This window comes from Euprymna scolopes, chromosome 35 (genome assembly GCF_053919585.1).
Source record: "Euprymna scolopes isolate OS-2025 chromosome 35, ASM5391958v1, whole genome shotgun sequence".
In the NCBI taxonomy this organism is placed as follows: Eukaryota; Metazoa; Mollusca; class Cephalopoda; order Sepiida; family Sepiolidae; genus Euprymna; species Euprymna scolopes.
The window spans coordinates 63,660,680-63,687,985 of record NC_136516.1 but is presented as its reverse complement, the minus strand read 5'-3'; the positions used below and the strand labels follow the sequence as shown (position 1 = coordinate 63,687,985).

The 27,306-nt window shown below is 26.4% G+C and overlaps 1 protein-coding gene across 1 annotated transcript in view; it reads left to right on the top strand.

Annotated features, from left to right (window-relative positions):
* Positions 1 to 27,306, top strand: part of LOC145259889 (membrane-associated transporter protein-like) — a 453,842-nt gene that overhangs the window by 404,649 nt on the left and 21,887 nt on the right. The window contains exon 4 of the mRNA XM_080117783.1: positions 15,180 to 15,355. Coding sequence (XP_079973909.1) covers positions 15,180 to 15,355 — 176 coding nt within the window. The remainder of the gene's footprint in view (positions 1 to 15,179; positions 15,356 to 27,306) is intronic.

Here is a 27,306-nt window from a genome sequence, read left to right as displayed (position 1 = left end):
TATAAAAATCATATTAATATATATTCAGAAATAATATGAATATATATACAAAAATAATATGAATATATATATACAAGTAAACATAAATATATATAAAAAATAACGTTCATATAAATATACAAAAATAATATGAATATATGTACAAAAATATTAGGAATATACATACAAAATATAATATGAATATATATACAAAAGTAATATGAATATATATAAAAAAAAATATTAATATATGTATTCAAAAAAATATTAATATATGTATTCAAAAAAATATGAATATATATATACAAAAAATAACAGGAATATGTATAAACAAAGAAATATGAATATATATACAACAAATAATATGACTATCCATACAAAAAGGTATAAATATATATACACACAATATGAATATATATACAAAAAAATATAATGAATATATATGCAAAAAAATATGAATATACATACAAAAATAATATGAATATATATACAAATAAAACATGAGTATATATAAAAATATTGAATGGATATACATACAAAAGTAATATGAATATATATAGAAGAATAACAGGAAGATATATACAAAAATAATATTAATATATATACATAAATTATATGAATATATATACATAAATAACATTAATATGCATACAAAAAAAATATTAATATATGTACAAGCATAATATAAATATATATTCAAAAATATATATACAAAAATAACATCAGTATATATACAAAAATATACAAAAATAACAGGAATATATATACAAAAGATAATATGAATATATATACAAAAATAATATGAATATATATACAAAAATAATATGACTATATATACAAAAATCATATTAATATATATATAAAATAATATGAATATATATACAAAAATTGCATGAATATAAACAAAAATTATATGAACATATGCACAAAAAATAGGAATATACATACAAAGGTAATATGAATATATATACAAAAATAATATGAGTACGTATACAAAACATAATATGAATATATATACAAAAAATTATATGAATATATATGCAAAAATAATATGAATATATATACAAGAAATAACATGAATATATATACAAACAGGATATGAAAATATTTATACAAAATATAATATGAATGTATATATACGAAAAGATGTGAATATATGTACAAAACATAATCTGAATATATAAAGAATACGCATATAAATACAAAAAACATGAATATATATACAAAAATATCATGATATATGTATACAACAATAATATGAATATATATATAAAGAATAATATTAATATATATACAAAAATTACAATAATTTACATACAATAATAATATTAATATATATAAACAACTAAAATGAATAAATATGCTAAAATAATCTGTATATATATACAAAAAATTATATGAATATATATGCAAAAATAATATGAATACATATACAAAAATAATATAATTATATATACCAAAATATATGAACATATATACAAAAAAAAATATGAATATATATACAAAAATAACATGCATACATATACAAAAAATATGAATATATATATACAAAAGTAATATGAATATATATACAAAAAAAACATAAATATATACACTAAAATACCGTGAATATATATATACAACACAAATATGAATATATGTACAACAAAAACATGAATATATATAAAATAATAGGAATATATTTACAAAAATACTATTAATATATTTACAAAAATACTATTAATATAAATACAAAACATAATATGAATATATATACAAAAAATAATATGAATATATATACAAAAAATAATATCAATATATATACAAACATAATATTAATATATATACAAAACTAACATGAATATATATTTTAAAAAAGTATATGAATATATATACAAAAATAATATGAGTATATATGCAAAAATAATATGAATATATGTACAACAAGCATCTGAACATCAATACAAAAATAATATTAATATATATATATAAAGATAGGAATATCTATACAAAAAAACAGTAATATTGATAAAAAATTATATTGATATATACACATGATATGAATATATATACAAAACTCACATGGATATATATACATAAATAATAAGAATATATACACACAACATTATATGAATATACATACAAAAATAACATTAATATATATATACAAAAACCAATTAATATATATACAAAAATAATACGAATATATAAAAAATAACGTGAATATATATACCAAACATAATATGAATATCAATACAAAAATAACGTAACAATATCTACAACAAATAATATTAATATATCTACAAAAAAATATTAATATATATATACAAAAATAATATTAATACATATACAAAAAGGATATGAATATAAACAAAAATAATATGAATGTATGCACAAAAGTAATATTAATATATATACAAAAATAACATGAATATATACAAAAAATAATATAAATATATCTACAAAAGTAATATGAATATATATACAAAAAGTAATATGAACATATATACAAAAAATAATATGAAGATATATACAAAAATAACATGAATATATATACAAAAATAATATGAATATATATATACCAAACGAATATGAATATATACAAAAATAACATGAATATATATACAAAAAAACATTAATATATATACAAGAAAATATATGAAAATATATACAAAAATAATATGAATACGTATACAAAAATAACATGAATATATATACAAAATAATAGGAATATATATACAAGAAAAAAAGAATATATATACAAAAATAATATGAATATGTATTCAAAAATTGCATGAATATATATACTAAACAAACATGAATATATATAAACAATATTATATAAATATATATACGAAAATAATATGAACAAGCACATGAATGTCTATACTATTATAATATCATATATATACAAAATTAAAAGGAATATATATAACAAAAAACATGAATATGGATACAAAAAATAATTAATATATACACAAATATTATATTAATATATATACAAAAACACCATGGATATATATAATACAAAAATAATAGTAATATATATGAAAAACATAATATGAATATATATAAAAAATAACATAAATATATATACAAAAATAATACAAATATATATACAAAAATAACGTGAATATATATACAAAAAATATGAATATATATACAACAATAACATGAAGATATATACAAAAAGAATATGAATATATACAAAAAAATATGGATATATATAGATATAAAAAAATAATATGAATATATATACAAAATTGAAATGAATATACACAAAAATAATCTGAATATTTGCACAAAAAGAATATGAATATATATACAAAAGTAATATGAACATATATACAAAAAACAATATGAGTACAGATACAAAAACAAATATGAATATATATGCTAAAATACCATGAATATGTATACAAAACTTATATGAATATATGTAGTAAAATAATATAATATACAAATACAAAAGTAATATGAATATATATACAAACAAATAATATGAATATATATACAAAAATAACAGGAATATATATACCACAAATTACATGAATATATACACAAAAATGATATTAATATATATATATATATATATATATATATAAACAATATGAATATATATACAAACAATAATGTGAATATATATACAAAAATAATACGAATATTTATACAACAATATATTATGAGTATATTTAGAAAAATAACATGAATATATGCCAAAAATATTATATGAATATATATACAAAATAAATATTAATATGTATACAGAGTAACATGAGTATATATACAAAAATAATATTAATATATATACAAAATATAATATGAATATATATAAAAAAATAATATGAATGTATATAAAAAATAATATCAATATATATATATACAAAAAATAATATGAATATATATATATAAAAAATGATATGAATATATATACAAAAATAATATGAATATATGTGCAAAAATAACATAAATTTATATACAAAAATAACGTGAATATATATATAAAAAAATAATATGCATATATATATGAATAACATGAATATATATACAACAAACAATCAAAATGCCGGCAACTAACGAAAAAAAAAAAATGCCGGAAATTATTCACTAGAGTAGATAAACTTAGGACTTTATAAAAAAAAAGCTAGAATTTTTTTTTTTTTTTTTTTTTTTTTAACAAAAAAAAAATGTAAATTAGATATTGTTTACACATAGAAGCGTTACGACTTTTATTCTATAGATAGGCACTCGACCAAGTCATCCGGAAGTAGAAATCTCCTGTCACTCTAGTAAGCCATATGCTAGCTAACAGTTGATAAAAAAAACCGCTGGCGGAATCTCTAGTGCAAAAACGTTAAGTATTTTTATTTTTTATTTTTACTTTTTTATTTTTATTTTTTTTTCTAAACTAATCCTAAATGTTTTGTTACATTGTTTTAAATTTACTTTTCGTGTTTTATGTATTTTGTCTGTATTTCTCCTGTCTTTTTGTCTTTATTCCGTCTTATCCGTCCCCCCCCTCCTGCTACAAAGCTGAACGATGAAAACAAACAATCAAAATGCCGGCAACTAACGAAAAAAAAAAAAAAAAAAAATGCCGGAAATTATTCACTAGAGTAGATAAACTTAGGACTTTATAAAAAAAAAAGCTAGAATTTTTTTTTTTTTTTTTTTTTTTTTTTTTTTTAACAAAAAAAAAATGTACATTAGATATTGTTTACACATAGAAGCGTTACGACTTTTATTCTATAGATAGGCACTCGACCAAGTCATCCGGAAGTAGAAATCTCCTGTCACTCTAGTAAGCCATATGCTAGCTAACAGTTGATAAAAAAACCGCTGGCGGAATCTCTAGTGCAAAAACGTTAAGTATTTTTATTTTTTATTTTTACTTTTTTATTTTATTTTTTTTTTTTTTCTAAACTAATCCTAAATGTTTTGTTACATTGTTTTAAATTTACTTTTCGTGTTTTATGTATTTTGTCTGTATTTCTCCTGTCTTTTTGTCTTTATTCCGTCTTATCCGTCCCCCCCCTCCTGCTACAAAGCTGAACGATGAAAACAAACAATCAAAATGCCGGCAACTAACGAAAAAAAAAAAAAAAAAAAAAAAAAATGCCGGAAATTATTCACTAGAGTAGATAAACTTAGGACTTTATTTAAGTAGTATACTTATTATATACTATTACTGCAAGCTTGCCTGTATTGAAAATTCTTTCTTCTTGTTTTCGAATCCTACCTTATATAGTTAGCCTTATGTTCAAGTACATTCGAAATATAATACAATGCAAAGAAAGTCACTCATTAAAACGGACCTCCTAAACTAAAACCTTGAATAATTATTTAAACTCTAATGTAAATTAATATTAAGCAGTCTTTACAAATTGATAATAGTTAATTATTGGATTTTAATTAATTATAAGATGAAACTTTAATGATTCAAACTAGATAGATAACCGACAAACCTCCACCCATTAATATGGGAGGGGAGATTATCACCAAAAGTGTCATGAATTATTAAGTTCGCACCGGACTTACTACTTAGATATAAGTCACTTGTACCCATTCCCCTTTCTCCTCCCCCCCCCCTTTTTTTTTTTTTTTTTTAAATGGAGAGTAGATAATACAGTGGATGTGTTATCGGCAGCTCCAGTAACTCTCGCTTCTCCTATTTTGTCATTCAGTCCTCATTCAATGAGTGATGTTTCTGACAAAGGGTGAAGAAAAAGCTGCTTAAAGGTCGGTACTACTTGGTGACCAGTAGTCTGAGATGTCGGATATTTTTCTGTCTTTGTCTGTCCTTGTTGCCATGTCACTAGTAAGGGTGCTGGAGGTAAACGTTTTGTCTGGGCTGACGTTATCCGCCTGATAGTCAGGGACCCGAACCTTGGATTAACCACTAAGGAGGCTGTCCTATCAGCAGGCGCAAAGTACTGGGACTGCTGTATTGCCATTTGGTGAGTGGATCTGGACCATGCAGTAGTCTCTGGTGGGGCCTCTCGATGCCATACTAGTGGGTAATTGTTACGGCTTTACCTTTTCGTGTGCTACAAATAAAAAAAAAAAATTCCTGTCTTTTTCTCTCTTACTTTCCCTCTCTGTACTGCTCTAACCAAGTATGCCGACCTATTCCACAAATCCCAAAACCTCAACATGAAATATCTCCAGAATAAAAACTCGATTAAACCTAGAACCCCATCTTCCAGCGTAGACCCCTACTACCAGGTCTCCTTCTCCAATATCAGGGGTCTACGTTCCAACCTTCCAGAGGTTGAAACCCAATTACAGGAGACGAAACCGGACATATTATTTCTATGTGAAACTGGAATAGGGCCGACCACTTCCCTAGATGAGTTCATAATTAATGGATACTCCAATTTAACAGCTAAATCTGACTCCCAAGATCGCCATGGGCATGGAATATGTGCCTACATTAAGGATGGCTTCCCATGTGGCAGGGATATCTCTAGAGAAGATCCTAATTTACCCTATATGTGCTTCAGGGTTGCACTTGCTAACACCACTGTATTTATATTTGCCCTCTATAGGCCCCATAACAGCGGAGTTACTATCTTTAAGAGCATATCTGAGAAAATAGACCACATACTGTCTTCACATCCCTCGGCTAACATCCACATCTGTGGTGACTTCAACGTCCATAACGTGGAATGGCTAACCCATTCAAATAAGACAGATGATGAGGGGAGGTTTTGTCATGATTTTGCCATTGCTTATGACCTCACTCAGATTGTTCACGAACCCACCCGTGTGCCCGATACACCCAATCAATATGCAAGCCTCTTAGACCTTTTTCTTTCAACTTCCCCTGAGCTATGTTCATGTACCGTTCATTCTCCTTTAGGATCCTCCGACCACTCCGTCGTATCAGTTAAGATAAAAACAAAATGTAAGAAGCCATCAGACGTACCCCTCCACCGTACTGTATACCGATACTCTATGGCTGACTGGGATAGCTTCCGTACATTCATATCTGATTTACCTCTGCACTCCATGTTTAAAAAGGAAGTGTCCTCTATAGTATCAGATCTGACCGAATGGTTAATTGTAGGCATAGACCAATTCATACCATCTAAAAAATTCCAACAAAAACCTAACAGCCAGCCATGGTTCTCCCCAGAATGTGCTGCTGCTATCGCGCACATAAATCACTTTTTCCATAACTACCAACGTAATAGATGCACTGAGACTAAAGCTGCTTTCAGGACTGCCAGCAACCACTGTAAAAGAGTAATAAAAAATGCAAGAGAGCTATATGCCCAGTCTGTTAAATCCAAGGTAGCTGATCAGCGGCTTGGTTCCCACCAGTTTTGGCAAATAACAAATAGGATCTTGAACAGAAGTGTGCGTTCTATCCCAACCATTATCAGTGGACCAGAGGTTATCTCGTCAGCATCAGACAAGGCCAAACTATTTGCAAAGAACTTTGCAGCTAATTCTACCCTATGCGACGAAGGCCATCAACTCCCCATATTTCCACCTATAACACAGAACAAGCTAGGTAACATACAAATATCCGTGCATGAGGTCGCCAAGCTAATAAAAAACCTAGATTCCAGTAAAGCAACTGGCCCTGATGGCATCCCAATTATAGTGTTAAAAAAGCTTCAACCAGAACTTGCTCCCATACTTACGAAACTATTTAAGCGCTGCCTTAAGGAGAAGTGCTTTCCGACCCCCTGGAAGACCTCCTCAGTTTGCCCTGTATTTAAGAATTCAGGTGATAAGTCATCTCCCTCTCAATACAGACCAATAAGTCTTCTCTGTGTTATGAGTAAGTTACTTGAATCAATATTAAATAGAGAAATAGTAAACCACCTCAGCAGGAATAACCTTCTTAGTGACACACAATATGGTTTCCGCTCTGCAAGATCTACCGCAGATGTGCTGACGGTTATATCCCACAGGATTAGTGAATCTCTTGACAAAGGCTTCCTTTCTAGGGCAATTGCTCTCGACATATCAAAGGCCTTTGACAAAGTATGGCATAAGGGTCTACTTCACAAGATTTCCAGCTACGGTATAACTGAAAATGTTTTCTCAATCATTAAATCATTTCTCTCTGATAGGCTCATAAGAGTAGTGGTAGATGGACAAAAATCGGAGGCCTGCAATATAAATGCTGGAGTCCCTCAGGGGTCAATCCTGGGCCCAACTCTCTTCCTGATCTACATCAATGACCTCCCTAAACACATACTTAAATCATTCGTTGACATCTATGCTGATGACACGACCATCTACGGCAACACATCAAAGGCTGTAAATGACGAAGTTCTCTCGGATTCTCTCTCCTCTGATCTCGAGCGCGTGGTTCAGTGGGGGAAGATGTGGCTAGTTACCTTTAATGCATCCAAAACCAAACTCCTATCCATACATCATCAACGCTCTGATCCCCAGCTGGCATCAATTGTGATGGATGGCTCTCGTCTGGGTGAGGCCCCGTGTTTTGACAAGCTTCTGGGTTTGACCTTTACTCCTGATCTGAAATGGAACACGTACATCAAGTCTGTGGCCAAGGTCGCAGGAAAGATGGTGGGATCCTTCTACCGCTCCAGAAAATATCTCACTACTGATGCAATTCTCTATCTATATAAAAGCCAAGTACGGCCAAGGATGGAATACTGTTGCCATATCTGGGCAGGAGCTGCCAAAAACAGCCTATCATGCCTTGACAGAGTACAAAATAGACTTCGTGGTTTAGTGGGGGATGCCCTTTTCTCTACCCTGCAACCCCTCTCCCACAGAAGAGACGTTGCGAGCCTATCCTTGTTTTATCGTTATTTTCATGGCAGGTGCTCGTCTGAACTCCAATCCCTGGTCTCCCCTCGCCAATCTTTCACGAAAAACACCCGTCTAGCTGAATCCACTGTGAAAAATTTCCCCCACTCTATATCTGTGCCTAAATCAAAACGCGGATTTCATGAGCAAAGCTTCTTTCTTAGAACTGCACGCCTGTGGAACTCTGTTCCGTCTGCCTGCTTCCCTCCGGACTACAACTTGGATGTCTTCAAGTCTAATGTTAACAAATTCCTAATGAACCGCCCCCCTAATTAAACACTTCATAAAATCTCCTCACTAACGTAATGTACTTACAATAACCCTTATCCCTGAGTGGCTTCCGGGCCTTGATAAGTGGTGATCACTGTGTAAAAAACAAAAATAAAAAAATAAAAAAAAAATAACATGAATATATATACAAAAATAATATGAGTACGTATACAAAACATAATATGAATATTAATATATATACAAAAGTAATATTAATATATATACAAATATAATATTAATATACATACACAAAAAATAATATGAATATATATAGACAAGAAATGACATGAATATATATGCAACAATAATATGAATATATATACAAAAAAATATGAATATATTTACAAAAAAGTATGAATATATATACAAAACTAATATGAATATAAATACAATAATAATATGAATATATATATATATATAAAATAATATGAATATATATACAAAATAATATGAATATATATACAAAAAATAATATGAATATATATGCAAAAATAATATGAATATAGATATACAAAAAATAATATGAATATATATACAAAACTTATATGACTATATGTACAAAAGTAATATACTATATATACAAAAGGAATATGAATATATATATACAAACAAATAATATGAATATATATACAAAAATAACAGGAATATATATACCACAAATTGCATCAATATATATACAAAAGTGATAAAAATATATATAAAAAAATAATATAAATACATATATACAAATAATAATATGAATACATATACAAAATAATACGACTATTCATACAACAGATAATATGACTATATTTAGAAAAATAACATGAATATATGCACAAAATATCATATGAATATATATACAAAATTAATATTAATTTGTATACAGAGAAACATGGATATATATACAAAAATAATATGAATATATATACAAAATAACATGAATATATCAACAAAAATAATAGGAATATATATACAATAATAATATGAATATCTATACAAAAATAATATGAATATATATACAAAAATAATATGAATGTATATACAAAAATAATATGAATATATATATATACAAAAATAATAGGAATACATATATATACAAAAAATTATATGAATATATATACAAACATAATATGAATATATGTACAAAAATAACATAAATATATATACAAAAATAACGTGAATATGTATATAAAAATAATATGAATATATATATATAACATGAATATATATAGAAAAATAACCTGAATATATATACAAAAAATAATATTAATATATATACAAAAGTAATATTAATATATATACAAATATAATATTTATATATATACAAAGAATAATATGAATATATATAGACAAAAAATAACATGAATATATATACAAAAAATATGAATATATATACAAAAAAATATGAATATATCTACAAATAATATGAATATTAATACAATAATAATAGGAATATATATATAAAAATAATATAAATATATATACAAAAATAATATGAATATATATATACAAAAAATAATATGAATATATATGCAAAAAAATATGAATATAGATATACAAAAAATAATATGAATATATATACAGGAATAATATGAATATATGTACAAAAAAACATAAATATACATGCAAAAATAACGTGAATATATATATATATACAAAAATAATATGAATATATATATATAAATAGCATGCATATATATTCAAAAATATTATGAATATATATACAAAATATAATATGAATATATATACAAAAGTAATATTAATATCTATAAAATAATAATATTAATATATGTAGAAAAGATAATATGAATATATATAGACAGAAAAATAACATAAATATATATACAAAAATAATATGTATATATCTACAAAAATAATATGAATATATATTCATAAATAATATGAATATAGATACAAAAAATTATATGAATGTATATACAAGATATAATATGAATATATATATATATACAATAAAAATAATATGAATATATATACAACAATAATATGAAAATATATACAAAAATAACATGAAGATATATACCAAAATAATATTAATGTATATACAAAAATAATATGAGCATATATACAAAAATATCATGAATATGTATACAAAATAATATTAATATATATACGAAAATAATATGAATATATATACGTGAAAGAATTTTAATATATATACAAAAATAACATGAATATATATACAAAAATAAATTAATAAGTATACAAATATAATACGAATATATATACAAAATAACATGAATATATATACAAAAAATAATATACATATACAAAAAATATGAATATATATACAAAAATGAGATTAATATATATACAAAATATAATATGAATACATATACAGAAATAATATGAATATATATACAAAAATTACATGAATATATATACAATAATAATATTAATATATATATACAAAACTAACATGAATATATATACAAAAAATAATATGAATATATATACAAAAAATAATATGAATATATATACAAAAATAATATGAATATATATACAAAAAATAATATGAATATATATATATATACAAAAATAATATGACTATATATACAAAAATAACATTAATATATATACAAAAAATATATGAATATACATACAAAAATATTATGAATATATATATACAAATATGACATGAATATATATACAAAAATGACATGAATATATATACAAAATATAATATGAATATATATATACTGAAATAATATGAATATATATACAAAACTAACATGAATATATCTACAAAAAATTATATGAATATATATACAAAAATAATATGAATATATATACAAAAATAATATGAATATATATACAAAAATAATATGAATATATATACAACAAAACATGATTAACTATACAAAAAATAATATGAATATATATATACAAAAATAATATGAATACGTATACAAAAATAATATTACTATATATATAAAAAACATGAATATGTATACAAAAAATAATATCAATATATATACAAAAATAATATGAATATATATACAAAAATAACATGAATATATATAAAAAAATAACATGAATATATATACAAAAATAAGATGAATATATATACAAAAATAACATGAATATATATACAAAAAATAATATCAATATATATACAAAATAATATATATCTACAAAAAATAATATGAATATTATACAAAAATAATATCAATATATATACAAAAATAATATGAATATATATACAATTTAACATGAATATATATACAAAAACTAATTTTAATAATAACATGAATATATAATATAATAACATGAATATATATACAAACAATAATATGAATATATATACAAAAATAATGTGAATATATATATACAAAAATTATACGTATGTGTATATAAAATATCTGAATACGTGTACAAACATTAGAAATATTTTGATTATCGTTATTAAAAAAATTTTTTGAGTTGAATTACTTTATTTAATGCATTTTTATTAAAAGTAGTTATTTAATAAGAAGATGAAATCAGAAAATGTATGAGAATTTCTAAGTGTATTTATTTTTTTATTGTAATTTCGTTAGATTCTTCTTGCCTGCAATTTATTATTATCAGATGAACCTACAAATGCGATTGTCAATTAATTCTTTGAATTATTTCTTAATTCATTATTAAAATTATTTATTCTTCAAATTATGTGGACCTGATTAAACAATTTGTTCCAAACAATCTGTTAAAAAATCTATTCACGTGATCGAATAATAATATGAATATGCTTGATCACTTGTGTTATGTTTGATTACTTGTGTTATATTTGATCACTTGTGTTATGTTTTATCACTTGTGTTATGTTTGAAATATTTCTTGACACGAAATTTTTAATTGAGTTTCATGAATTATTTAGACGCTCTCATTTCTTCTTTCTACTAAAGTAATAAAACATAATGACTTGAATTTTATGTCTGTTATATATAAATTTACATGTAAAATCATTCATTTTGATTAATTTAAAAACTTTTGTTACGTTTAATCACTTGTGTTATGTTTGATCACTTTTGTTATGTTTGATCACTTGTGTTACGTTTGATCACTTGTGTTATGTTTGATCACTTGTGTTACGTTTGATCACTTGTGTTATGTTTGATCACTTTTGTTACGTGTGATCACTTGTATTATGTTTAATCACTTGTGTTATGTTTGATCCGCTGTGTTATGTTTGATCACTTGTGTTATGTTTGATCACTTTTGTTACGTTTGATCACTTGTATTATGTTTAATCGCTTGTGTTACGTTTGATCACTTGTGTTATGTTTGATCACTTGTGTTATGTTTGATCACTTTTGTTATGTTTAATTACTTTTGTTATGTTTGATGACTTGTGTTACGTTTGATCACTTGTGTTATGTTTGATCACTTGTGTTATTTTTGATCACTTGTGTTATTTTTTTCACTTGTGTTATCTTTAATCACTTGTGTTATGTTTAATCACTTTTGTTACGTTTGATCACTTGTATTATGTTTAATCACTTGCGTTATGTTTAATCACTTTTGTTACGTTTGATCACTTGTATTATGTTTAATCACTGGTGTTATGTTTGATCACTTGTGTTATGTTTGATCACTTGTGTTATGTTTAATCACTTGTGTTATGTTTAATCACTTGTGTTATGTTTGATCACTTGTGTTACGTTTGATCACTTGTGTTATGTTTAATCACTTGTGTTACGTTTGATCACTTTTGTTATGTTTAATTACTTTTGTTATGTTTGATCACTTGTGTTACGTTTGATCACTTGTGTTATGTTTAATCACTTGTGTTATGTTTGATCATTTGTGTTATGTTTGATCACTTTTGTTATGTTTAATTACTTTTGTTATGTTTGATCACTTGTGTTACGTTTGATCACTTGTGTTATGTTTAATCACTTGTGTTATGTTTAATCACTTGTGTTATGTTTAATCACTTGTGTTATGTTTGATCACTTGTGTTATGTTTGATCACTTGTGTTATGTTTGATCACTTTTGTTATGTTTGATCACTTTTGTTATGTTTGATCACTTGTGTTATGTTTGATCACTTGTGTTATGTTTGATCACTTGTGTTATTTTTGATCACTTGTGTTATGTTTGATCACTTGTGTTATGTTTGATCACTTTTGTTATGTTTAATCAGTTTTGTTATGTTTGATCACTTGTGTTATGTTTGATCACTTGTGTAACGTTTGATCACTTTTGTTATGTTTGATCACTTGTGTTATGTTTGATCACTTGTGTTACGTTTGATCACTGGTGTTATGTTTAATCACTTGTGTTATGTTTGATCACTTTTGTTACGTTTAATCACTTGTGTTATGTTTGATCACTTGTGTTATGTTTGATCACTTGTGTTAAGTTTGATCACTTGTGTTATGTTTGATCACTTGTGTTACGTTTGATCACTTTTGTTATGTTTAATCACTTGTGTTATGTTTGATCACTTGTGTTGAAAAACAAAAATAAAGTATTTTTCTATAGCATAAGTTTATTTTTTTATCTTTCGTATAAAATTGATAACCTCAATTAGGATTCATACATTTTTTAATTGTTTTTTTTTTTGTTTATTTTTATACGATGTTTGTCTGAAAAGTAAAGAAACTCAAAATCTAACATCGAAAGAACCACATGATTTTTCTTTTAACCTATTCTCCCTGTAGAAAAACGGCGTCTATCATCTTTCCCTTATATGCACAAAAAAAACTGTTTTGGGATGCACCTCGGTTTCTTCTGCATGATCCTCTTGGTGGCTTACATGTATCTAGATGATCTGGTTGAGCACAGAAAACGTCATTAACAGCAAGACTAAGGTAATAAAGAGGTTGTCTTAATGTATTCTCCGGCTAGAAACCGCCGGATGTCAAGTGCTTTTAAAAAAGACAATGAAACAAAAACAAGAAGGATACAATAGTTGCAGTTATATTACACTTCAAAGATAACATGTTAAATAACATCAGTTATATTTCTTTCACCCATACATTACACCCAGTTCCATTACTTTTCAGACACTTTATATAAATGTACACATACACACACGCGCGCACACGCACGCACACACACACACACACACACATATATATATATATAAGTAGCCTTATAATGTATTATTATTATTATTATTATTATTATTATTATTATTATTATTATTATTACGTTGTCTTTTTCAGAAGCCAAGAATGTGTACGTGTGTGGCCAATTGGCTTACAGTGCTGGCATGGTTGTGATGGCCATCTTCCGACACCCGGCAATCGTGATTCTCATGTCACCTTCGGCTGGAATCATGTATGCCACACTCTTTACGATGCCTTACCTGTTGGTGGCCAATTATCACACGAAAGGACAGGTAAGTCCACACGCTTTTATCATTGTTAATCAGAAACTCTAAAAAGATTTTTCGTTTGTTGGTGGCATTTTTATATGTTTATCTTCGGATTGTTGTCCTTATCGTTTATGAACGGTGATCTTTTTTCATTGTTATAATATCATCTGTTTGTTTTTTGATTATGCAATAACAGCTTTCTCATCATTATAACAGAAGGATAGTGCAGAGGATTTGTACTTTCAGCAGGATGATTTGATAGATCACGATCTTGCTGATTATTGATAAGCGTGGACCACATAGGGAGCTGTTTCTTTCGACAAATTTTAACATTTCCGACTTTTTCTATTGAGCGTTCTTAAAGAAAATATCTACTTTGCAAAGCCATATAGTAGTGTTGAATTTAAAGAACAAATCTGAGCTCAAGTGACATCGGATCAGTGCGCTAAAGTGTGTCGCTCAGTCCCCGAGAGATTACCAAACTGTATAGAGCTCCATGGTGAATACGCGGAACTTTAATAAGCATCATGTTTTATATTGCAAAAACTGAAAGGTTTTATACGCTGTAAGTTTCTATATTTTAGTCACATTCTTCTATTACATCCAACTAAATAATATTGCTACGATGTAAACAATTAATTGCGGGTTCATGTCTTTCTCAACAGCATGAGTATAAAATGGTGGCAATAACCCTGACAGGACATGAAATCGACATCGCCGATCTACTGCAGCCGTGAACTGATTTGAAAAACTCTTTTAGCAAACATTTAGCATCAAATGGCGCGAAATAAGAGTGAAATTCGTTCTGACGCGTTAGAGTCGCTTCCGGCACCCGGTTACGATTTCAGTAGTACATTGCCGGGGCGAGGACGGCGTGTCATCGATAATTGCACACTTAAAAGGAAACAGACGTTTAGTAACAGAAAACCATTATCGATCTAAAATAATCTACCCTGTATATACACACACGCTTATATATATATATATATATATATATATATATATATATATATATATATATATATATATATAGTAATTTATAAAATATATATGACGATTAAGCTACACTGAATATTCTGCGTTTCATCCACTCTTATGCGCATAAGCCTGAAGAATCCTAGAATGGATGAAACGCGGAATATTCAGTGTAGCTTAATCGCCATATATATTTTGTAAATTACTAACTAGCTCCACCTACGTATTGAGCACTGTTGAAGTAAATACTTAAAGTTTACGCATAAATTTATACTTCCGTATATCAATTTTATGTGAGTAAATGAAGTAGTTATATATATAAACACGCATACACACATATAAACACACACACACACACACACACACACACACACACACATATATATATATATATATATATATATATATATATATATATATATATATATATATATATATATGGCTTCCCCTAAAATCTCCATTTCTGAATACAATTAAGCTGAACGATCTGATAATATTTTCTAATTGCGTATATGAAAAATAATATAACCATTCTCATGATCTCATGGAGTGTCAACAAGTTTCTCCAGATTTCCAGCATACTCTACTTCTTTTCGATAAACGTTACAAATCATATTGCATTATCGCAACAGCTGCTTAACATTGATTTCTCGTTAGCACTGAAAATTGTCGACTATGTAATTTAAGTGGAATGAAGGTATCACCGAAGTTCTCTACGTGCTTCTTTTTACCTTTCTAGTGGAAGTCTGGTTCGTACTTTCCCTTCTCCATCTTTTGATCCTTCTTGACACGTCAGAATTATTTTGTGCAGCATCTGTCGAGGCTTGTGCCACCACATGCGAATACATGTATATGCATGTGTATGCATGTTTGTGTTCATGCATGTGTGTGTGTGTGTGTGTGTGTGTGTGTGTGTGTGTGTGTGTGTGTGTGTGTGTGCGCGCGCTTTGGAGGGGGTAGTTTATGCAATTTCTGAGAGTTTCATTTCCTTCGGTTACGTGTGATGTTTTTCTTATATTACGTTTTTCTCTGTTTTGTTTTTTCGTTTTTTTCAACTTATCTGTGATTGGTTAGCGTCCATTGACGTCGGTTAATTCACGCATTCACGGACTGTTATTAGAATTTTTTACTGCATTTTCACCCCAAACAAAGCACAGTACAACTTTGATATATGGGGCTACTATCTAGGACAATTTGTAGGGATACTAAGTGGGTTGTTGAGCAGCAAGATGTCTGTTTACACTTAAACTTCTGCATGTCAGTATAGTCAGGGAAGCAGGAGTCCGGAAGGGAATTCCAAAGTCTATCAGCCTTAAGTAAGAAGCTATTAGAGATGAAGGTTTTTTTGCATCTAAGGATTTCTACTGTGTAGGGGTGGGATTTTGTTGATTGTCGGGTTTGTCTGGTGTATTTCCGTCGATTTTGCACAAGGGCTTGTAGCTTGTCAGAGCATCCACCATTAAAATATTTGTCAAATAAGCAGAGGGGTGCAACATTTCGTCGATGGGGCAATAATAGTTGATAGTTCAGGACCTATTAGATTGGCGACACTTTTTTTTAACTCTGTCTAAAAGAGAGAGAGAGAGAGACTAGTAGCAGATGGACCGGTCCAAATGTGACAACAATACTCCATACATGGGGCGAATAATGGCTTTCTAGAGGTACAAGATACTCTCAGGCGTAAGTAACTTTCTAGCATGGTAGAGAGAGCCCACCTTCTTTGCAGCAGCCATAGCAATGCCCTCAATATATCAATATACTTTCAGGTAGTGTATCATTAACCATAGCTATTAGTGGTTGAGCAGGTTTCTTGTAGTTATTAAAGGAAAGAAGCTTAGTCTTGGCAGCATTGAATGTGACCATCCATTTTTGTCCACATTCTACTACAGACTGGAGGTCGTCCTCTAGTGATTTTCTGCCATTGACTTGGATACATATTCATTCGTGTTCCCCTCATGTCTGTTATAGAACGTGGCGTCATCAGCAAATATATCCATCTTAGAGATCATTTATGAATATCAGGAATAATAAAAGTCCAAGGATCGATCCATGAGGTACATCTGCATTTATATCATATTGTTTTGACATATGACCATCGAGGACAACCTGGATTTTTCTCTTACTTAAAAAGAATTTAATTATGTTAAATATTTGTCCAGTAATGCCATAGGATTTGATTTTCATGAGAAGAACATCATGCCATATACTCTCAAAAGCCTTAGATATATCTAGGGCTACTGCCATAGTATCACCTACTTTATCCATTGTTTATTATTACGGCTAAGATATCTGCAGTAGAACTGACTTGCTGTTGGTCGGACAGAAGTTTGGCAGCTGTGAGATGGTTGGCTAGACCTTGATTAATTATGGACTCAAATATTTTGGCAAAAAGGGAGAGGAGCTAATGGGACAATAATTTAATGGGTCAGTTCTTTCGCCTAAATCCTTGTAAACTGGCATTGCAGAAGAAATTGTCCAGCAGTCAGAAAAGCAAGATTTGTTAAGGCATTTGTTGAAAAGTTTTGGAGAGAACATGGCAACCTCAGCGGAGAATTTTTTAATAGTACAGCAGGTATGAGATCAAGTCCACATGCTTTTGGGGTTTTTATGATATCATGAGGGGTGATTTTCAGATTATTCAGTGTGGTTTCTGTCTGCCTAGAAAAATCTGTGTCTCTTCACTCAGCACCCATGTAGCTGCTTCTCTTTATATTTATTTTTCTTGTTTTTTTTGTTGTTTTTAGTTTAACTTTTTCTTGCTTTTTTGTTGTTTTTAGTTTAACTTTTTTGTTGTTTTTAGTTTAACTTTTTTGTTGTTTTTAGTTTAACTTTTTTGTTGTTTTTAGTTTAACTTTTTCTTGTTTTTTTGTTGTTTTTAGTTTAACTTTTTTGTTGTTTTTAGTTTAACTTTTTTCAGTGTTTTGCGGTTAAATATTTTTCTCTTTTGTCTGATTTTTCTCTTTATTTTATTCCACCTTCCGCTTTTTTACATATCACCCTTTGCATGGTCATCAGTTTCCTTGTTTTTTATCCACATACCTGAGCTCGTCTTTTGTCAACCTCTAAAGGGTCCATAGTATCATACTAGTGATACTATGATACTATTCGGGTATTTATTCCTTTTATTAGGTTTCTACTATTTAATTTGGTTTCTACTATTTAATTTGGTTTCTACTATTTAATTTGGTTTCTACTATTTAATTAGGTTTCTACTATTTAATTTGGTTTCTACTATTGAATTTGGTTTCTACTATTTAATTAGGTTTCTACTATTTAATTTGGTTTCTACTATTTAATTTGGTTTCTACTATTAAATTTGGTTTCTACTATTTAATTTGGTTTCTACTATTTAATTAGGTTTCTACTATTTAATTTGGTTTCTACTATTTAATTTGGTTTCTACTATTTAATTAAGTTTCTACTATTTAATTTGGTTTCTACTATTTAATTAGGTTTCTACTATTTAATTTGGTTTCTACTATTTAATTTGGTTTCTACTATTTAATTTGGTTTCTACTATTTAATTAGGTTTCTACTATTTAATTTGGTTTCTACTATTGAATTTGGTTTCTACTATTAAATTTGGTTTCTACTATTTAATTTGGTTTCTACTATTTAATTTGGTTTCTACTATTTAATTTGGTTTCTACTATTGAATTTGGTTTCTACTATTTAATTTGGTTTCTACTATTTAATTAGGTTTCTACTATTTAATTTGGTTTCTACTATCAGAGAGGCGGTAGCACTCTCTATATAGGGATGGCCCGTACACGCCTATATACGCCTACAAAACAAAACTATCCAAATCTCAACTAAAATCAACTTATAAGTTTCAAAAAGCACATATTCTTACACATATTAATCCAGCAAGTGTCAGAACGTCGGTTAAAATGTCAAAAGAGAGCAAAAAAAAAAAAAGGTTACAAAAATGGCCAATTGTTCTTCTTTCTTCTTTCTTCTTTATTCTTCTTCTTTCTTCTTTCTTTTGAGACGATGTATCTCGGTGTACGAACGGTCTCTGACAACAGTTCAAGCATCAATCGACTGCTCTTTACACAGAGAAGTGCAGTGACCCATCGCTTTTTAGCTAACTCCATAATTAAATAAGATTACGTGTAATAACAAGTTTTAAACACTATATACCCAATGTAGACAGACCACTTCGAACACGGAACTTCTCTCAAAAGGGACGGCTCCAAATAATACACAGTTTGCCAGTGGCCTATATTTCTTGGACGCTGAATATTTGAGGTGAACGTTAAGGTTTTTCCTTTAAACAGTAACCCACCAGCGTTAATGAAACCACGAAATCTTTATCTCAGTTGATCAAAATTGTTATAAGAGTAACCTATCAGCAAGTACGACGTCAAAAAACAATGTTATAAAAACAAATAATTCTTCAGATTTTGGACTGTAAAATATGTACAAAATGTCAATGCTGTGACCAGGATTCGAACCTAGGTTAGCACGGCCACAACGTAGGGTCCTAACCTTTAGACGATCACGGCTAACACTGACGTCTGTCGCTCTTGGCAGAAAGACACATGACTACTGTCAAACTATTGAAAAATAAGGAGAAAACTTGAAATTCTCACGCATGCGCAAAAATACACTATAGCAACCATTGTTAAATGCAGCTGAATCTCTTCGCTCGCTAAGAAAAGTAGATCAGACCAGTTCTTCTAAGAACTCACCAAACACCAAAGGAAATAAGTTAAATTAACCGCAAAAGAAACTGCAAGAAAGTCATCTTCTAAGAACTCACTGGAAGCTGACCAAAAAGAATCAAAATCCAAGCCCTAGCCACAAAAATAACTAGATATTGTGGCTAGTATACACAATCTACTAATAAAAACAAGTGAGTTTTCTAAAATAAACTACAATAAATTAACCAAGTAACCTCACACTGTCACTGATTAGGACTTCATATAAAGATAACAACTACACTATTGGTGTATATATCGTTCCACACTTTAACTATTGGTGACGGGGCAGTATCTCAATTCTACGAGAGTTGTCTTGCTATAAGATAAGTGATATTATAGTAAGATACACATAAGTGTTATATGTTTGCATTTAATAAAAAATGCCAAAGTCAGCACGTAGTAAAAAAGCTCACAGAAATATAGACTATGAAAAAAACAAAGTCAAGGTATTATCTGAGCAAAAAGAATACTATCAGAAAAATGCTGAAATAATAAAAATTAAGTATCTTGCAAATCCTGAGGCAAAGAAGGCTGCCTCACGTACTGACTCAAAAACACGGTATAACAGGGATCCCGAGGGGAAAAAACTGCCTCACGTGCTCTTTATAACAAAGAACCAGAAAAAAAGAAGGCTGCCTCACGTACTCACTCAAAAGCACGGTATAACAGGGATCCCAAGGGGAAAAAAGCTGCCTCATGCACAAACTATTATAAATATAAATATCAAAAACTGACAAATCTTTGCCAAAACGCCAGAGAATGAACCAAGAAAAATTTAATAGTGAAGGTATGAACATTTTAGAAATTTATAATACTCTAACTGTTTTATCAGAGAGGCGGTAGCACTCTCTATGTAATATAGAACCGATGGAGGACCAAGAGGCAACTCCTAAGGCCCAAGACCCAAGGACCTAAAACCCAGCAGGAAGCGACCTGCTACTAATGGAGGCGGCAATGAGCCGCCTCCTAAAAAAGACAATACTATCATGAATGTAAGTTTAAAAATAAGACTGTAAGTAAAAATACTAATTAACAAGAATAAAAAAGCATTGGAAATGCAAAAGGATAAAGGAATGGTATGCTAAAAAGTATACAAACAAGATACCTATGAATGGCTAGGCACATGGAAATAGAATTGCATCCAAAGTATAGCCCTATAGATTTTACAACCGTAATGATGCCACGGAATGAAGATTGGAGAAAAGCTATAGGGCTATACTTTGGATGCAATTCTATTTCCATGTACCTAGCCATTCATAGCTATCTTGTTTGTATACTTTTTGGCATACCATCCCTATATCCTTTTGCATTTCCAATGCTTTTTTATTCCTGTTTAATTTGGTTTCTACTATTTAATTTGGTTTCTACTATTTAATTTGGTTTCTACTATTTAATTTGGTTTTTACTATTTAATTTGGTTTCTATTATTTAATTTGGTTTCTACTATTTAATTTGGTTTTTACTATTTAATTTGGTTTCTATTATTTAATTTGGTTTCTACTATTTAATTTGGTTTCTATTATTTAATTTGGTTTCTACTATTTAATTTGGTTTCTACTATTTAATTTGGTTTCTACTATTTAATTTGGTTTCTACTATTTAATTTGGTTTCTACTATTTAATTTGGTTTCTATTATTTATTTTGGTTTCTACTATTTAATTTGGTTTCTACTATTTAATTTGGTTTCTACTATTTAATTTGGTTTCTACTATTTAATTTGGTTTCTACTATTTAATTTGGTTTCTACTATTTAATTTGGTTTCTACTATTTAATTTGGTTTCTACTATTTAATTTGGTTTTTACTATTTAATTTGGTTTCTATTATTTAATTTGGTTTCTACTATTTAATTTGGTTTCTACTATTTAATTTGGTTTCTACTATTTAATTTGGTTTTTACTATTTAATTTGGTTTCTATTATTTAATTAGGTTTCTACTATTTAATTTGGTTTCTACTATTTAATTTGGTGTATACTATTTAATTTGGTTTATACTATTTAATTTGGTTTCTACTATTTAATTTGGTTTCTACTATTTAATTTAGTTTCTATTATTTAATTAGGTTTCTACTATAGACTTTGGTTTCTACTATTTAATTAGGTTTCTATTATTTAATTTGGTTTCTACTATTTAATTAGGTTTCTATTATTTAATTTGGTTTCTATTATTTAATTTGGTTTCTATTATTTAATTTGGTTTTCACTATTTAATTAGGTTTCTATTATTTAATTTGGTTTATACTATTTAATTTGGTTTCTACTATTTAATTTGGTTTCTACTATTTAATTTAGTTTCTATTATTTAATTAGGTTTCTACTATAGACTTTGTTTTCTACTATTTAATTAGGTTTCTATTATTTAATAAGGTTTCTACTATTTAATTAGGTTTCTATTATTTAATTTGGTTTCTACTATTTAATTAGGTTTCTACTATTTAATATGGTTTCTACTATTTAATTTGGTTTCTACTATTTAATTAGGTTTCTATTATTTAATTTGTTTTCTACTATATAATTTGGTTTCTATTATTTAATTTGGTTTTCACTATTTAATTAGGTTTCTACTGTTTAATTAGGTTTCTATTATTTAATTAGGTTTCTACTATTTAATAAGGTTTCTACTATTTAATATGGTTTCTATTATTTAATTTGGTTTCTACTATTTAATTAGGTTTCTATTATTTAATTTGTTTTCTACTATATAATTTGGTTTCTATTATTTAATTTGGTTTTCACTATTTTATTAGGTTTCTACTGTTTAATTAGGTTTCTATTATTTAATTAGGTTTCTACTATTTAATTAGGTTTCTATTATTTAATTTGGTTTCTACTATTTATTTAGGTTTCTATTATTTAATTTGGTTTCTATTATTTAAATTGGTTTCTACTATTTAATTTGGTTTCTACTATTTAATTTGGTTTCCAATATTTAATTTGATTTCTATTATTTAATTTGGTTTCTACTATTTAATTTGGTTTCCAATATTTAATTTGGTTTTTACTATTTAATTTGGTTTCTACTATTTAATTTGGTTTTTACTATTTAATTTGGTTTCCAATATTTAATTTGATTTCTACTATTTAATTTGGTTTCTACTATTAAATTTGGTTTCTACTATTTAATTTGGTTTCTACTATTTAATTTGGTTTCTACTATTAAATTTGGTTTGTACTATTTAATTAGGTTTCTACTATTTAATTTGGTTTCTACTATTTAATTTGGTTTCTACTATTTAATTTGTTTTCCAATATTTAATTTGGTTTTTACTATTAAATTTGGTTTCTATATTTAATTTGGTTTCTAATATTTAATTTGGTTTCCAATATTTAATTTGATTTCTACTATTTAATTTGGTTTCTACTATTTAATTTGGTTTCTACTATTTAACTTGGTTTCTAATATTTAATTTGGTTTCTATTATTTAATTTGGTTTCTGTTATTTAATTTAGTTTCTAGTATTTAATTAGGTTTCTAGTATTTAATTAGGTTTCTAGTATTTAATTAGGTTCCTACTATTTAATTTGGTTTCTGCTATTTAATTTGGTTTCTAGTATTTAATTAGGTTTCTATTATTTAATTTGGTTTCTATTATTTAATTTGGTTTCTACTATTTAATTTGGTTTCGATTATTTAATTTGGTTCTTACTATTTAATTTGGTTTCCACTATTTAATTTTGTTTTTACTATTTAATTTGGTTTCTACTATCTAATTTGGTTTCCACTATTTAATTAGGTTTCTACTATTTAATTTAATTTCTAATATTTAATTTGGTTTTTACTATTTAATTTGGTTTCTACTATTAAATTAGGTTTTTACTATTTAATTTGGTTTCTACTATTAAATTAGGTTTTTACTATTTAATTTGGTTTCTATTATTTAATTTGGTTTCTACTATTTAATTTGGTTTTTACTATTTAATTTGGTTTGTACTATTTAATTAGGTTTCTATTATTTAATTTGGTTTCTACTATTTAATTTGGTTTCTACTATTTAATGAGGTTTCTACTATTTAATTAGATTTCTACTATTTAATTTGGTTTCTACTATTTTATTTTGTTTCTACTATTTAATTTGGTTTCTACTATTTAATTAGGTTTCTACTATTTAATTTGGTTTCTATTATTTAATTTGGTTTTTACTATTTAATTTCGTTTCTTTTATTTAATTAGGTTTTTACTATTTAATTTGGTTTCTACTATTGAATTTGGTTTCTACTATTTAATTAGGTTTCTATTATTTAATTTGGTTTCTACCATTTAATTTGGTTTCTACTATTTAATTTGGTTTCTACTATTTAATTTGGTTTCTACAATTTAATTTGGTTTCTATTATTTAATAAGGTTTCTATTATTTTATTTGGTTTCTAGTATTAAATTTGGTTTCTACTATTTAATTAGGTTTCTATTATTTGATTTGGTTTCTGCTATTTTTTTTGTTTTCTACTATTTAATTTGGTTTCTATTATTTAATTTGGTTTCTACAATTTAATTTGGTTTCTACTATTTAATTTGGTTTTTACTATATACTTAGGTTTCTACTATTTAATTTGGTTTCTATTATTTAGTTTGGTTTCTACTATTTAATTTGGTTTCTATTATTTGATTTCTACTATTTTATTAGGTTTCTACTATTTTATTAGGTTTCTATTATTTAATTTGGTTTCTACTATTTAATTTGGTTTCTACTATTAAATTAGGTTTCTACTATTTAATTTGGTTTCTAATATTTAATTTGGTTTCTACTATTAAATTTGGTTTCTCCTATTTAATTTGGTTTCTGTTATTTAATTAGGTTTCTACAATTTAATTTGGTTTCTACTATTTAATAAGGTTTCTACTATTAAATTTGGTTTCTACTATTGAATTTGGTTTCTGTTATTTAATTAGGTTTCTACAATTTAATTTGGTTTCTACTATTTAATAAGGTTTCTACTATTTAATTTGGTATCCAATATTTTATTTGATTTCTACTATTTAATTTGGTTTCTATTATTTTATTTGATTTCTACTATTTAATTTTGTTTCTACTATTAAATTTGGTTTTTACTATTTAATTTGGTTTCTACTATTTAATTTGGTTTCTACTATTTAATAAGGTTTCAAATATTTAATTTGATTTCTATTATTTAATTTGGTTTCTACTATTTAATTTGGTTTCTACTATTTAATTTGGTTTCTGCTATTTAATTTAGTTTCTACTATTTAATTTGATTTCTACTATTTAATTTGGTTTTTACTATTTCATTTGGTTTCTACTATTTAATTTGGTTTCTACTATTTAATTTGGTTTCTACTATTTAATTTGGTTTTCAATATTTAATTTGATTTCTACTATTTAATTTGGTTTCTTATATTTAATTTAGTTTTTACTATTTAATTTGGTTTCTACTATTTAATTAGTTTTAAAATATTTAATTTGATTTCTACTATTTAATTTGGTTTCTACTATTTAATTTGGTTTCCAATATTTAATTTGATATCTAGGGTTTCTACTATATTTAATTTGATATCTAAGGTTTCTACTATTTAATATTGTTTCTACTATTTAATTTGGTTTCTGCTAATTAATTTGGTTTCTATTATTTAATTTGGTTTCCAATATTTAATTTGATTTCTACTATTTAATTTGGTTTTTACTATTAAATTTGGTTTTTACTATTTAATTTGGTTTTTACTATTTAATTTGGTTTTTACTATGTAATTTGGTTTCTACTATTTAATTTGGTTTCCAATATTTAATTTGATTTCTACTATTTAATTTGGTTTCCAATATTTAATTTGATTTCTACTATTTAATTTGGTTTTTACTATTTAATTTGGTTTTTACTATTTAATTTGGTTTTTACTATTTAATTTGGTTTCTACTATTTAATTTGGTTTCTACTATTTAATATTGGTTTTCAATATTTAATTTGATTTCTACTATTTAATTTGGTTTCTACTATTTAATTTAGTTTTTACTATTTAATTTGGTTTCTACTATTTAATTAGGTTTCCAATATTTAATTTGATTTCTACTATTTAATTTGGTTTCTACTATGTAATTTGGTTTCTATTATTTAATTTGGTTTCTACTATTTAATGTGGTTTCTACTATTTAATTTGGTTTCTACTATTTAATTTGGTTTCTATTATTTAATTTGGTTTCCAATATTTAATTTGATTTCTACTATTTAATTTGGTTTCTACTATGTAATTTGGTTTCTATTATTTAATTTGGTGTCTACTATTTAATTTGGTTTCTATTATTTAATTTGATTTCTACTATTTCATGTGGTTTCTACTATTTAATT